Raw genomic sequence first — 16,358 nt, 5'->3', positions numbered from 1 at the left:
GGTAATACAAAGACAGGAGAAAATGTCTGGTTCATATGGTTGGAGCTGCAGCTAAGAAGAAATAAGGGTAATAAAAGGCACAAAGAAACAGAAAATTCAAGTATGATATGAGCTAAGATTGTGCTGGGGCCAGTGGAGGTGGCTGAAGATGCAACTGATATGGTCACGGGTTCATTTGCTTTTCTGCTTGCTGTATCTCACTGCTGCTGAAGAATACAAAGCAATGCTTACTTTCAGGCAGTGTTTGTGTGGGCTTTGCTGTTTCTCACCCTGTCACTCTCAGAAGCAGCTATCTTTTAATCCGCTTAAGCCTCTAGTCTGTCACCAAAACATGTCCCTCCTGGAATGTAATCCTCTTACTTCAGTTCCACAGTTACACTGGTTATGTATGCGTGTGTGGGAGCGTGGGCAGCAAGGGTTCTGTTTGCCAAAGGCTGAAAACAACAAAATATCAGTTTACCTAGATGAGGATTTCCAATAGAACTATTGTCCAAAGTACTGTGTATTAGTCTTGAATCCCAAGATCCCAAATTCCATCTTTTTTTTGGAAAAGCCTGTAGATACCTTGTGTGGTGGTGCCATGATAGTTTTACATCTTTAACAAAAAGAAGGCATCTTTTGAATGTTAGTTTATTATCTATCTATATTATCTATCTATATTAACCTCACTTTGCGTGCCTCTATGCATGGGAATGAGGGCATGGAGTACCACCACCTGCATCCCCAAGAGCTACCATGCTTAGAGATCCGAAGGCCACTGTTCAAGCAAGGGAAGTTCAAGGAGAATTTGGGATCACATTTACAAGTGAATGGGACAAACAGTAAAGTTTCATGGAGGAAGATTGGTGGGATGATTGAGACCATTCTTCTGACTTCAAGGAAGAGCTTAACAAAGTGTAGTTGTTCTTTACCAGGTGGCAGCTCTTCAGGTAGATCCCAAAGTCAGATACCCTATGAAAATCATGTCCTGACAAGTTCCAGGTTGGAGACTTGTGTTCTGCTACTGAGAAAAATGAAAGAGAGAGATCTCAGTGACACTATCCTTGCTTTGGCACAGTTTCACTATACGTAAAACTCACCCCGTGCAAAAGTGCTATGCAAAATACATGCAGTGTTGAGCCACACAACTGTTACAGAACACAGCTGCTGCCTGTGACACTAAGAATCATTGTGTGTAGGTGTAGGACAAGGAAGGGCAAATTTCAGATGACAGCAAAATTTCCCTGTGTCAGGTTTCTCATCTACCAAGTGACCATTATATTTGCCTACTTCAAGATACTGGTATGGAGTGCAAGGGGCTGTAAATTGCAAGCTGGCTTCAGTTTCTCTCTTATAGTCTATCAGGTTGTTCAGTTCCTATTTTGAGCTGCTCCCTACTGCTGTTCAGCACTAACCAATAGCACTACTTCACTTTGGACAACAGTATTTTGCAAGAAAAATGTTAAACGAGAAGCACATTCATTCTGTGCTAAAGTTTCAGCCCGGTGTTCCAGCCTGATTTTCATTGATGATTTGGGTGTGTTACTTCAAGGCATACTTGTATTATGAGACGTTCTTCCAACTTTACACCCTCTTCTTGATACCATCAATTTTGTCCTCCAAGGTGCTAGCGGCGGATGTTATTGACAAACCCCACAAGAATAGTGTTGTGTTCGTTGTTTTTTTTTTTTTTTTTTTTTTTTTTCCTGATTGTGTTCTTAGAGAAAAGGCCATTTGCCCCTTTGAACTCTTGCTTTTATAATTTACCGTTCTGCTCTACTACTTTGTTCTTAGCTGAAGGACAAGACTGCCTGTTTCGCTGTTCTTAGGAACTTTGAGTTTTGTCCAGCTGTTTTCTTCCCTTCCATGTGCTGCATGAGAGCTCACAAGGGAGGCTTATTTAGAGCCTACAAGGGAGCATTTCAAAGGAGCCACAGGCTTTTTCCAGATCTTGTATTTATATATCCCCATCTCCCTAATTTGAGGCTTATTAAAAATTCACCAATTAAGTTTTGCTGATAGATATCATAACTACAAGGCCAAACTGTACCTTGTGACCTTCTTCTGATCTGTTTTTCAGTGGATACCCTTATGAGGTGCCCATCCTTCCTGCCTTTATCTCTGAGTGGGTTTCAGTTGGTTGTGCTGCTTGTTTTGTTCCTGGAATCCCTGCTCGCTAGTCTCAGGTCTTGCCTGACCTAACAATTTCATTAATGAATTTCCTCCTGGATGCCTGTGGGAAAACAATGATTTCTTCAAAACAAAGCACTTATATATAGGATTGTGAGAGAGAAGTAGAGGGTTAAAATGCAAAGGACCCAGTATAAACAATATCTAACCCTTAGTCTTTCCTTGTAAAATTTAGATCAGTCTTGTTCACTTTTTCTAACTGTCTGTGTTTGGAAACACAGAACTGGGAATCTCCAGTATGGGAGCCCGAATTTGGACCAGGATGTTCTTGAGTCTTCATGCTTTTATGTCTTCATATTTTGGAACAAAGTCCAGTTGTTCTTGCAGGTTGCATCCACATCCCATGCTGCTGTTTCATCAGTCCAGCTGCCTGCACTGTGAGGTGCAGCTCAGCAGCATCTAATCCTTTCCCCTGTTCTTTCGCCTCTCCCTGAGGTGGTAATCTGGCCAAATCATCTATTTCATCTTCTAAAGAATAACTGTACATGATCTAATTTCTCTTTTTCACTGTGTGTCTGCTGAAAGACCCATTTAAAATTAAATCTCAGGAAGAATTTTGACATCTTGTTGATGTCTAGATAGGCAATATTGTTTGTCTGGGTTTTGGCCTTTAAGGAACATAAATTTCCAAAGCAGCAGTTACTTATTCTTCAACCTCCTGGAAAATACTTCAGTGGTCATTGCAGACTGGAAGGACAGTATTCTCATTCTGGGATAATTTTATCTTTTGTATCTTCAAAAGTATGAGGAATCAAAAAGAGATGTTTAAAGTGTGTGTATATATATATATACACACACACACATATATATATATAAAGTTCTCAGTCAGAACTTTGTTGTAATGGGATCAGCAAACACTGTCAATGTGATCCCTGGGGGCATAAAACCTTACAATCTGAGGATCCTACCCCAAGCATGAATCCTCTCTGCTGGATTCTAGAACCCCTGGTGAGCCCCTTCTTTTATTGTTTCAGTTTCTCATTAGCTCAATTACAAGCATAGAGCCTAACAGAAAACTTTACATCCCTAGCAGTCAGACTTTATGTATTTACAGAAGGTATACAGAAATGCCATTTAGCAGTTCTTTGTGCCCTTACAAAGAAGTTACTTCTAAAAACTACAAAATGTATTTTAATAAGATCTATTATCTTCTACAGCAACTGCAGATTTCATAGATGTACAATATGATTTCCACAGATAATGAATGTGTACAGCAGTGAACAAAGAGAAGATTGAAGCTAATTTTAAAAACCTAGCTTTGGTGGGGGTAGATTTAAAGGCAGCTTGACAAAAGCAAATCATATAAGCTAATACACTTTTTCTGAAAACTTTGCTGCAATTTCCTGTGACAAAAACTGCCCTAGCTCAAAGGTCTCGGGAATGAAGGACAGGAGATTTACTGTGAATATGAGACTTATTTATAACCCTTTCCCCTTAGGAAATAAACTTTAGAAAATGCTATGTCAGCGCGTGTGCAAGAATGCAGTACGGTCCCCGGTAGGTCAGGCAGCGCTCTGACAGCTGCAGCTCATTTTCTGTTTCATGTGAATAAATGCGAGAGGCAGAGGAGCCCAGTGAAGTGAATTGTTTAATACTGCTCACATAATATCAGGATCTTTGAGCTGATGCGCATGTGTTTCCATAAAATAAATTCTGAAACCAAGCAGGATTTTACTGGAACTGGAGCATGAGAGCTGAGGAATAAGAATGAGTAAATGTCTTCAGTTAAGTGGAAAAGCTTCTATTTCAATAGGCTAATGGCCCTGAGATTTTATTTTAGCAGAAAATGCAGGCGCTCCTGGGACTGCGGTGATAAATTTAGTTCTTACGCAGCTGCTGGCATTCAGCTCATTCAGCAGGCACACAAAAACCTCAGCCCTCCTCATTAGACTGTGACGGCTCTGAAGTTTCCCAACTGGGTGAAGAGCAGTGCTCTTTTGGAGGGCTTCCTCTGCAGCCGTCAAGTTTTGTTCGTCTCTCGTCTGATTGCCTCAGACAGTCTTCCGCTGTAATCTGACACGACGATTTTAGGATGACAGTGATGGGAAACGAGGACGCCTCCACGGAGCATCCCTTTCTCAGTTACGGCAGGAGTGGTATTTAGAGATGCTCTGAGCACCATGCTGTATGTTCACACCACCTGCTCATAAAACTTCATTCCTTTGCCTCCTGTTTGCTGGCCTTTAGGTTATCTGCCCTGCTGTGCAGGGTCACTGGGCTCGTCCCTGCTTTATTTAGCTCTATTGGCTGCAGCACTGTTCAGTGTTAGCAGTGCACACGGGTACGTTCCTGCGTGGGGTTCCTGTTTCTACCAGCTGAACGTCAAGCAAATGTAGATTTCCAAGTGGAAGGTAAACATGCGTTTTTTCTAGCTAGCTCCTGCTGCAAGTGCTTTCGCTTGTTTCTCATGCTGTAAGGCAAGTCGGTATTTTTAAAAGTACTCCAGCTCCCAGTCTGCTAAGGTGTGCATAATGCCAGTTGCAGTTTCTGAAATACTTTTTTTCACATCAAGATGTTGGTCATGGCTCAGTCTAAGTCTCCCTGAAACCAGCAGAATTTCTTGTTGGCTTCAGTGGGACTGCTAGATCTACATGGAGAGCTGGTTTGTTGCATCTTCCGGGAAATAATGCTTGATAAGACACAGCAAGTGTATGTGTCTTAGTCTGCAATAACTAGCTTGCATCACCTGCTTTCTGGTGTTCTACTGAAGGTGTGGGACACAGATGTGATGTCTTGTTACTTAGCTGCATGTATTTTCTTCATCTTATTTATTTACTATCTCTTTCAATAATATATTGCTTCAGCTGTCCTCATATAAAGGCTTGTCTATATTGTTGTTCACCCCAATTGTTTGTTGCTCTGAATTCTGCGTTTCTGCCATATTTCTGTTGATAACTGCTCATATCAACATAGGCTGATCTCTAGACCTGATCACACTATTGTAGAATTTTCATCAACTTCCATAAAGCCATGATTTAAACTCTAGTGACCGTACGCAAGTTGGCTTGCCTTGTTTTTTATACTGGTTTTAATATTAATTTCCACTCATTCTTCCTCTGCGCTGGCATTTTGTTGGCTGTGTTGACTGCTGCCACATTTTGAAGAGAGGAAATAACCTGGTAAGGTCTCCTTTTTCAAGAAGCACTACTGCTGAATACAGAACAACAACAAAAAAGATGCCCCTGACAAAATGGGGCTGATGATTTTGCTTTCCGTGCCTTCATGGAAGAATGTCCTTTTATTCTATATGACAATACCATCTCTTTTTTCTTCAGTAACATCTTTAAATAAAAAGTTGACCTTCCTAAGCAATGTAAGTCTCCTTTTTTTCATCCAATTTTCCTACTCAGAAATGATAAGCACAACTTGGAGGCAAAGTATCAAAAATTTAGAGAATCGAAATCTTCTGAGTGCTTGTCTTCCACCCAAAAGATTTCTGTAATCAGTTTTCATTGGTGGGCATAAGCTATTGTGACAGACATAGTAGAGAATGTGGGAACACGATGTATGCATATCTCAGTGATTAATACCAGTAAACTGGATAGCATCAGCTGTTAGGTGGGCACAGATCTAGGTGATGTTAATTGATCTGCAGATAGATGCTGAATTCTTGTCCTGCTCCTACATCTGGTACTTATTTAATGAGTTTTATGTATAAGAAAGAAAAACTGAAGACATCAAAATTCTGCTTCTGTCCTTTTCTTTCCCTACATTTTTATTTCTTCCCTTGGTATCTTGGTTATGTGGTGATACACTTTGCCCATCCCTGCTGTATGATTGGAAGGTAACCAGGTTCAGCCAGATTTTCTCCTATGAGTAGCAGGTCCTGAGCATCCTTTGCATGACAAAGTGCCAGAATATCTGCTTGCAGATGAACAATGCAGTATTTCTCAGTGCAACCCGCATTTACCAGTTTCTGAAACTTGTTTATTTGTGACTCTTGGGAACTCAGCACTCTGAATTCCCTTAACGTTGCTAAGTATGTTGATCTTTCAAGTGCAGCACCCTGGCTGTTGTTCTGAAGTAAATGAGTACAGATTTTTAGGCTACAGAAGGAGTAAGTACATTAACAGCATGTTATATCTTCTGGGTTTAGGGAGAGGCTCCTGTGTAGCCTTCTCTGGGCATGTACTGCTTGCCTGCATCCCAAAGTGTCAGGCTAGACCCAGGCGAGACCAACTGTGCTTGCCTGACAATGTGATGGGTATGAAGTGTTCTTGGGTCACTGGTGGAAGTAGCCTGCTGCACCTAGAGAGTTCTTTGCTTTGTTCCTTGTATACAGGGGCTGTGCTTTCAGGAAGGAGAGGGTAGTAGGCTGTGTGTGTGTGCTTGGTGTAGGTTTTTTTTAGTTATTATTGAGTTTGAACATGAAAACCTTAATGTGTGTGTGCATTCACAGGTGCATGTATATGTTCTTAAAATGATTGGGGGTAAATAATCAGTTGCACCTCAATTTCTGGCATGATTAGCTAGGAGCTCTGAACTGGTTGCTCGATACAGCTTCTATTAGCAGAATTTTGCTTTGAGGTTATTGTTCTGCAGTTTCGATGTGCTACCATTTCAATGATGAGCATACCTTTTCTCTCAGCTTAGACTAGACATCTTTCCTTCCAGATAATCATTTTCCTTAACTAGTTTTGAGTTATTTATGTAAGGATGGCTAAATGTGTTTGTTTGTATGTTTTCTCTTAGATGTCATTATACGTGTACTCTTTCACCGTACAAACTGTTGTTAAAAACAGTTTGCTTAAAACTCTCCAAAATATCACAGGTCAGATCTTTACAAGGATCTCACTGTAACCAGTGTTTGGCTAAATAACTTTAGTGGGATCTGTAGGGCCCATTTCCTCATTTAGCTAAATTTGTGTGGTTGTTTAACACTGAGTTTGAAATGCTGTGGCTCAGAATATTTTGCAAACTGCAGTAATAAAAATGGGAAGATGAAATTTCAGGCAAAACCAACCTGGTATGTAATGAGTAGGTATTACTAAATACCTACAAGTTCTCTTTCAAGAGCTTTTTCTTGCATGTTTTTGGCTATATCATGTTAAATGTTACCAAAAATATCCCAGATGCTTTCTCAATGTCATTTTTGGGAGGTTCCACAGGATTAGCAAACTGTGCAACTGAGCATGGGGAACATGTGGTATCACGCACGTAAACAACTGAATGTGCAAAGTTAAGTAGACACTGAGAAAGTCCAGCTCTTCTGAGAGCTGATGTGGGCTGCAGTCTTCCTATGTCTGTTGGCAGCTTAAGAAATTCCAAATTATCAGTTACCTAGAGGGTTTTTTAATTTGTGAATGTTTAAAATTGTCAATTGCTTTGGCATATTGACATGTTTAGTGTACCATGAGAATTCCAGTAGTTGCATGAAGTGCATTTACTCTACAAAAGACAGTATGCTATCCCTTTTAATCTGTTCAGAATTGCTGGCTTCTTGTGTTTGTATCCCTCTTTCTGTTATTAAATACACAAAATTGTTTGAAATGGCATTTTCACACAGGTAAGTTTAATGCATATTGTTTCCATTACTACGAAAGGTATATATTTTTGGATCAGGTCTTTTGTAGTTCATATAACTCCTTCCCTGAGGGAAGGATTCATTTTTATGCATTGCATCCCATAGACGTGCATCCGTTTTAGACAGGTTGTCTGGCAACAGCAAGGTAAGAACATCCATAAACATCTTGGATGCCAAACGCTTTGCAGTTTACTTTTTGTTATAACTTGGGTACATGGCATATGAACGTGCAAATGGATGTGATGTTAGTGAAACATACCAGGCTGATGGTCTCATGCAGAAATGAAAATTTGTGCTTCCAGGCCAGGCAGCCTCAGCTCAGTAGAGGTAATGTCCGGAGGTAAATACTGCACAGGAGCAGAGATGCAAGGCTCTGATGCTGTTACTCTTCTAGCTGCATGCAAAATCATTGAGGAACCTTGATGATATCTGATTGTATTTCATAGATAAAAAATTTGGGAGGAAGAAGGGCTAAGAAGTTTGTCAAGCACTGGCTTTATATAAACCATTATTGAGTTTATTGCTTTTCCATGATGGCCAGGTGACTGCCAAAGAAATAAAAGCCATGTTCATTTGGTATGATGCAAAATACCATTTCCTGTGGAAATAATTAAATGTTAGGTTCTGTCAATCACAAGATCTAGTGCTGGCAGAACCTTTGTCATTTAACAATCCATCAGCTCTGACAGATGAAGAAAGTAATTCATAAAGCCATCTCCCCTTTCTTTCCTCTCATCGTAGGCACTTCGGACAATTAAGTGCATGTGCCAATACCGTTGATAACAATACCACCCCCCCGCATGAACTAAAAGCATATATGCTTTGTACTTCCTACTCTCCAGGTATAGGATTGCAGTTGCAAGATTGCATAAACGCCAGGAAGAGGTTGCTTAGAAATCTGATCACGGTTATGAAACATGAAACAATACCTGGGTGTGTATGGCTGCGTGCTTATAGGACAGCTGAGCATTCATGTTCTTGTCACGGGGCTTGATAGAAGAACGAGTTTCACTCCTGGCTGACTTGCAGCTTGACTGTGGAAGTCATTCAGCAACTCAGTCCTGAGTAGTTTTGGAACACAAAATCCAAACCATTTCACCATTTTCTCCTTCTGTCCTAGCAAGGACATCCAAGGAGTTTTTCTTCAGGGTACCCACTTGCTAAGGCTGCATTAGGTCTACAGCCGAGTTTAGAGAAAGGGTGGTGTAGCACATGGGTGGTGTGAGTGCACGAGAGCACCTCTGGCTGCTTGAATTGCTGTCAAGGAATGGACAACCCTCCTGGCTCAGGCAATAGGAATGAGTGCTTTGGGGTTCACGTGGCTGTGTGAGTTATATAGCTGTTGCTCTTATTGGAAAATGGGTGTGTTATAGTTGGAAAGCGAGGGTAAAATAACTTAAAGTGATGAATATGGGAGACAGGTGGATGGAAGGGGAGTGGCAGCTTTGAGATCTCTGAAAAGAGAGGAGCCATTTATGTGAGAGTAACTGAGGAATGGTGGCAGAAGGGAAGAGGAGCCATCCAGGTAGAGAAGGCAAGGTGAAGAGTCCTGCAGGGGAGCAGATGTGAGCTGAAGCAGCTGTAGAAGGAAGGAGACAGCTCTGCTGCCACAGTAGCGAGTGATTTCAAGGATAAGAGAATGAAAGGAAAGGTGGGAGGGGAATTCAAGCAATGGCAAGCAACTGCATCCAGAATTTAGAAAAACATGTGCCACGGTAGGAACTGGTAGCAGTTCTCCTATTTGTAAGTCATTTTCTCCCCTCCTGCCTTCCTCTTGTTTCCCTGAAGGCTGGCTGTGATGGGGACCTTAGAGCAGCAGTGGGCAGTGAGCAACTTGTGAGAAGTTAAGTTTTTGCTGCACTTGCAAGCTTTTACTACCTGGATTAACTGGATGATGCTTTTCTTTCTTTTCTTTCTTTCTTTTTTTTTTTTTTTAAGTGCCTGCCAGGTAATTCTGTTTGAGTAGAATGAATTTTGAAAGGCAGGTTTCCCATTATCCCATGCAGAAAGACTGATTGGTTGAAGGAGAACCACACTTGCTTTAAGTGGTGATAATTGTGTGGTCTGTGCTGGCAGATGTTGCATTCGTCCTGACCTTCCCATTCAAGTGTAAAGACTAATGCTTTTGCAAGAAGGAAGGGAGACCCTGTTTGGAGCTCTAATTACTGGACTGGAATGTGTCTTACTGTGCAATGAGAACATACTGGAAATAGTCTCCGAGTACCTTTATTTGTTGGGTAGTGAGAGGAGTAATGTCATGGAGGCTTTGCCTTTTCCACTCTGAAGTCGGTGTTTATTTGTGAATGATCTAAAAGATCCCAGGATGAATGTACTGGTGATAGTTATAGTGTGAAACGTGAGCTTTTGTTTGTTTGCATTGTGCCTGCCACTAAAATACATCTATTGCAAAAGCTCCTTTCATGGCTTTTCAGCTCTTTCCTAGCTTAATGAGTGGAAAGTGTATACTGTATCGTTAATGTCCTGCAGCATGGAAAACACCATCAAGTGCTGTCTCTATGTAATGTCTTCCACAGTATTATTTTTTTTTCCTTAAGGATAGATTTTTATTATTTTATTCGTAAAAGAGAATTAAGTGGTATAGCTAGATCTCATGAAATATATTACTTAGAGGTCTTTTTGTTGCCTTTTTTTTTTATTAAAAAATAATCTTGTTGGTTCTTTGCAGAAGTTGGAAAGAAAAATACTAAGAGCATTCGGTGGAGATGCTATTTGAGTGGTCATAGTGAACTGGAAATTGCTGTTACACAATGAAACTCAGTTATTTATCTGTTTTTAGCCCACCACATTTTAAAGTCTGCATGTAAATTGGGAGAGTTGGAGCAGCTGTTTCAAAAAAAATGTCTCTGATTAGGAGGTGGAAGAAGGCACGGTTAATTGGTGACTGAAGGCTGAAGCAATTTTAAGCAGGTGAGGGAGTCACTTGGTCATTGATAGGCCAACCTAACTGAAAAAATTGTGTGTGCGTATTTGCAAATCTGTGTTGGATCTGGTGGTGGCTGCCGGCTCAGTTGTCACTCCTTGAGCATATGCCTGAGTTGGTGCTCCTCCTGTCTGCCAGTACAAGTAGCCCTTATGAGGACAGAATTTGGCCAATCTAGGCTAAGATTTAGTGAATTTCCTGTTTTCTTTATGCACATACCAGTTTTATGTGATAAAGGAGCAGAACCATAAAAAAAACATTTATGTAGCTGAGTCCTTTAGAAATATCACAGATACTTAAATATGTGTATGTGCACTCTCTCTATAGAGGAATATTTTATAAGCCCACTTTTTGTTTAGAAATGATCACACATGTAGTAACAATACCAGCTGTTCACAATCATGTACTGACTGGAACCTCTGATAGGTATGTTGCCAATAGTAGATCAATAAAGATGATATGAGCATCTCTCTCTCACACTGCTGGCACCCATCAGATAAAATCACAGTCCTGGGAGCAGAGCAGAAAGACTAGTTTCTGTGGCACAGCTAAGAGTGCTCTGCATCACTGACTGTGTTGTGCAAATACTGCTCTTCTCCTCCAGCCTCTTCAGAGTTACTGAGTTTTAGCACATCCTTTCCAACACAGGTGCCTGTGTAAGTTCGGCCATGCTCCCTTGCAGGCATTTTCTTCAGCAGTATTTGGGGAGTGCTGAGTTAATGCGAAGAGCTTGCCTCTGGTTGATTTTGTCTTCAGGAATTTCACCTGCAAGTCTTTGATGTCTAGGGCTGGATTTGAGACTGTCATCTGTGTAGGGCTCTACACGTTGCTTCAGGCAGACTTCTTGGCCGCAGGTCACACTCTTCACCACCATTTCTTGTCCCACATAGCTGAGCTTTGTTTACCTCCCACACATCCCTGCAAGGCCAAGCATGGCCTGCTTCACCCCACACCTTACACAGGCAGTGACAAATCTCCGTGCTTGCCAACTTGCATTGCTCGCTTGTTGTCATAGCTTGAGAACACATCCCTGCCCCCTTTCTTTCTGCTGTATTCTGTAGCTTCAATGAACTTTTTTTTTTTCTGTTGCTATAGATACAGTGTCTTTGAAATTAGCTGGGTCCTTCCCTTACAGTTGGAGTCAGTTCCTAGCCGTGCTTCTTCTGGCAGGAGCCCAGTCTAGCGTTAGTCATCACAGAAGCATCATGCCTGTGTTCTCTGGGGGTCTTTAGCTGTTTGTTTCTGTTCCAGGGATACTGATATCCACATAATAAAAGCTCATAGTCATCTCTCAAATCAAGTTCAGCCTTGCAGGATGCAGATCTGGCATTCAGTTCGATGGTAATTTAGGCCACAGCTACTCCAGACCTTACATTGATCCTTGTTTATTTTTGATTTGGCTATCAGTCAAAATTTGTCACTTCTCCTCTGTTATTCTGAAAGACTGTTTCACTGCCTTTTAGGTACTCAAACTCCTACGGATGGAGGATTATTTGCTTCCTCAAATTTTTAAAGGAGGAAGTGCAATTTATATCTCTCAACCAAAGCGGTGCCCATGACCATGTGGAGAGGCAGCCAGTGTTGTAAGATAGAGCCTTCCTGCTTCTGTAAGCATATGCTTACAGAATTAATTTTTGCTTTGCTTTCTTGTTTCTCAGCACAGAGCTCTCAAGCTGCTCAGGGAGCGTGCTGTTAGGAGAAATGTCTGGGAGTGCAAAGATCCCAAAGTGTGGGGGTAGCATCTGGGTGCCCAGCCACCCAGGCAGGCTTGATGCGGTCTTTAGTCACTGAAGGTTACTTAAATTGAGACAAATTACAGGCATAAGATCTGAAACCAAATGTATTATATCTGAGCTGACCTAGAAGCAACTGCGGTTGGCTGGGTTTTGTTTTGTTTTGTAATGTCCCCGTTGGTTATGTATGCAGGACTTCTGTTCTCAGTCTCTTGCTGATCAGTTGGTCCAGAGAGAACTGGAATAGGATGCTATCAAAGCATCTCTCTTTGGTTCCTGAAATACCAGATGGAAGGGTGCACTTCTAGAAGCTCTTAGCCAGCACAGAGCCTATAAGAGAAAGTAGTAAATATGCCCAGTTTGGGGAGATTTAAGTCTCAGACAGCTTTGCCTCCCAGCTTCACAGAATTACAGAAGCATTGATACAGATCAGTAATGAAAGACTTGCTCTGTTTGTAATATTTTTTAGAAAAATGTTTTTCTTGTTGGATTTTATTCAGAAAATCGAGCAACAAGCCTTTGCAGATCAGTTTCTAGGTTCTTACCTGGAACAATCATGTCCATTTACACTGATGGTAAATCGATGTTCAGAAAGCAGGAAGCCATAAAGGATGAAATATCTTGGTGAAACCTACAGCTTATTTTGGTAGGAGATGTTTGTCATCCTTATCCGTCAGGGCTTGCATACTGAAAAGTAACAGATACATTCGTCACTGACTTCAGTTTTAAGAATTGCGGCTTCTTATTTCCATCTTGTTTGATGTTTCCAGTTTAATTCTGAGTTCTGTGGTAGATAAGAAGTTCCTCAGTAATTCTGCTTCGTCTCCTGAAATGACATGCATGTGGTTATTCAGAATTGTTTCCAGACACCACTGGGATACTTCTGTTTACATCATTGGAATGTTTTCTTTAAGCAAGAGCTTTCAGTTTTAGTGGTTGGATGTTTGCCTTTAGATGTCGATGAGGCAGGGCTGAAAATTGTCCTTTTCCAAATCAGGTGGTATCTGGGGAAGGAGCTCTGCAGTACAGATAGAAGAGGTCATTGTTCTGGTGTTTCTCAGTTTGTATTTGTCTTGCCTATTTGATTTTCAGCAACCGAATATCTTGTTAAGCAAACAAAACAGCTTAGTAAATGCAGCAAATCAGGCTGATGTCAATAGAAGCAACATCCTTGAAAGTCACAGCTGTAAGACTTTCTCCATGATACTTGGTTTCTAATACCAGTTTTAAAATATCCTCATAACTGTAATTTGTTCCTGCAATGATCATCTTCTTCTTCTTTCAGAATGAGAAAGCTTTGGGCCATTCTGTGAGCCGCTCCAGTAACATCTCTAAGGTATGTTCCTCAATACAGCTGTCTTTGCTAAATTTGGGGATACTGGGTTTTCTTTCATTTCAAAATTGGGGTGGTATATTATAGAGTGTGACCAGTAGAAAATGCTGCTCATGACTATCTGTAGTTGATAGTCACTCTCCTGAAACATTAGAATTCTCTGGTGTTGTGCAAATTGCCTTTACAGGTCAAATGAAATGGAAGCTACAGTAGGTTTTCTCTTTCACACTGTCAGCCTCCTTAGCTCAGTAGGAACAAGATAGATAACACATGCCTGAGATTTTATCTTGGGGAAAAAATGCTCCAAAACCATCACTTGAGAATGTTCTTTTTTTTTTTTTTTTTTTTTTTTTCTCTCCATAAGCTGTCCAGTTGTCCAGTGTAAGATGCATATAGCCATATACCCCATAATAGGTGTTGGATACATTCTTAAGCATTATTTTATCGTCACTTCAACATTGAATTATATTGTTAGTGTCATGGTGTGCATTGCTATCAGGTCATGGCTATGTAAGTATTTTAAATTGTTTGCTATTACAAGCTTTGAACTTGTGAGGGAAACATGATGCGCTACCCCTTGTCACACTTCAGTATAACAAATGGAGACCTCAAAAGCACAGTTGCTTTGTTTTTTCATCAGGAAAAAGAAAAAAATCTTCTGTCCAAGACAACCTATGGCAATAACACACCCTATTCCCACTTCTGCTGTACAAATAAGAGGACTTTTAATTAGCTGAAATCTAATTTGCTTTTAGTTTACCTTTTTGCTTCCATGAGTACAAGTGTTTAAAGTCTTCGTGGAAGCAACGTTGTCCTGGCTGACCAGTATTTTTCACAGGGTGTATAAACCTTAACCCTTCTGTTTCACCACTGTTGTTGCTGGTAGTAGTGACTTCTAATGACAGACTTAAGTCACTTTATGCCATTTTGGGTACTTTGGGATATATGAAGCTATTTGTGCCTATCTGCAGCAAAAGAAACAGTGGCTGTACCTAATTTACGGTTTATATGGGAACAGACAACTTTCACCTTGGAATAGAAAGGCAGGATTACTGGATGTCTTAAATAACAAGCAGGGCAACTGGCCAAGTGCATAACACTGACCAAGCCAAAGTTGTTGTTATTATGGAGTGATGTAGGACTGTGTTTTGCATTCAGCTTCAGAAAATGTGTATTCACAGGATTTTGAAGTAAATATCAGGTGAGTATAACTTTTGATTTGTACTTTTCTGAAATGGCACTGTTGCTATTCCTTCTTGCCCTTGCTATTCTCTTCTTAGGGATCCTTACTGTTGTGGTTTTTGTTGTTGTTGTTGTTGTTGTTGTTTTTTCCAGGCATTGTTCAACAGAAATGGCAGTTTTTATCAAGTATCATTATACTTTTCTTAGTGTGTGTGTGAAATTCAGCACAACAAGCCTTTTGGCAGCAGCAGTTTCATTCCCATTAGGTTGTTCTCACAGAGGAGGCCAGTCCCAGCAGAAGCATCATACACAAAGCTGGCTGCACAGTTCGTTCTTAATTCATCAAGAGCTGGTGGTGTGGTAGTGCAATGGGAAGGACCTTGCACTCTGGCAAGCTCTCCCTGGTGAATGAAACACCAATATTTGCATTCTTCTTGGAACACTAAAATGTTCAAAGTGATTGCTGCATATTGCAAAAGCTAAACTTCTCAAGGGGACCTAAAGTCAGCTTTGCCCGTTGAATTTGTGAGATTTTTTTTTTTTTTCCCAAACATGAGCTTCCCAGAGGTACAAACATTCCTACTGACCCTCTGTTGCCTGTGTCTGATCCACAACCACTTCACTCTGGAGGTAGCTCCTAGCAAGGGCAAGAGGTGGAAGTCCCACCAGTGAAATCAGTTACTTGAGTTGCCTCTTTCATCTGAATGCTGCCTTGTGCATCCAGACAACTCAGTGCTAAGCTGCAGTAATTTATTTTGCAGTTCACCACTGGGATGGCTGTCACAAGCAATTTGTGGGGCAAACCTGGAAGGATTATAGTAGCAGGATGCTGTGGGGAATCTTGAGTGCATGAAACATTTGTCATTAGTTCTGAGGTTTAATATGAAAGTGCCTTTTATTTTTGTTTAGAATAGTGTAACAACCTAGCTAGTAATGCAGGTTGAATACATGTAGAGGAAAACGTCAGGCAATGCTTGGCTGTCTATATAGCCCTTTCTAAAATCCTCAGAGCTTGCTGACACTGCACTATTTTAAGAAGAGCTATTTAACTAAAGTTGAGTTTCATCAGTTATATTATGCTTACCAGATATGTTGGTGTGTCTGTACAGAAATAATGATCACGCTTTCTGCAAATGACTGTTTCAGCTGTTATTTTTTCCATCCAAATCTAGCATACAGTATAACAGAGCTGTTACAAATGCTTAGTGCTGGCACTTGATTCAAAGGCCTTTCTGATGCTGCTATGTCATTATGAACCTGCTGTGATTATTACTGTGTGTCTTTCCACTGTTCTCAGTTGCACAGTACAACCTGAGTGGAAAGGATTGAGTCAGAGCTCAGCCTCTAGCCAAGAGAGGATGCTGTGTTACTCAGTGTGACCAAGGAAAGCGGTCAGTGCCCTTGGGCTAAAAGTGATCAAGGAGGGAGGCAGACAGATGGTGCCACTGAAAATAAGATCAGCTGGTGAAGGTACCA

At 40.9% G+C, this 16,358-nt stretch overlaps 1 protein-coding gene across 4 annotated transcripts in view; it reads left to right on the top strand.

Moving 5' to 3' along the window:
* Window positions 1–16,358, top strand: part of MARCHF8 (membrane associated ring-CH-type finger 8) — a 94,697-nt gene that overhangs the window by 55,436 nt on the left and 22,903 nt on the right. For 3 of the 4 annotated variants that reach the window (XM_035330491.1, XM_035330494.1, XM_035330493.1), the window contains one exon: window positions 13,653–13,703. In XM_035330491.1, coding sequence (XP_035186382.1) covers window positions 13,653–13,703 — 51 coding nt within the window. Of the gene's footprint in view, window positions 1–13,484; window positions 13,554–13,652; window positions 13,704–16,358 lie in introns of those variants that run through there. The other variant, XM_035330492.1, reaches the window with a different exon arrangement.

The sequence above is a fragment of the Oxyura jamaicensis genome, chromosome 6 (assembly GCF_011077185.1).
Source record: "Oxyura jamaicensis isolate SHBP4307 breed ruddy duck chromosome 6, BPBGC_Ojam_1.0, whole genome shotgun sequence".
Lineage (NCBI taxonomy): Eukaryota > Metazoa > Chordata > Aves > Anseriformes > Anatidae > Oxyura > Oxyura jamaicensis.
This window is presented reverse-complemented; position numbering and strand designations above follow the sequence as displayed.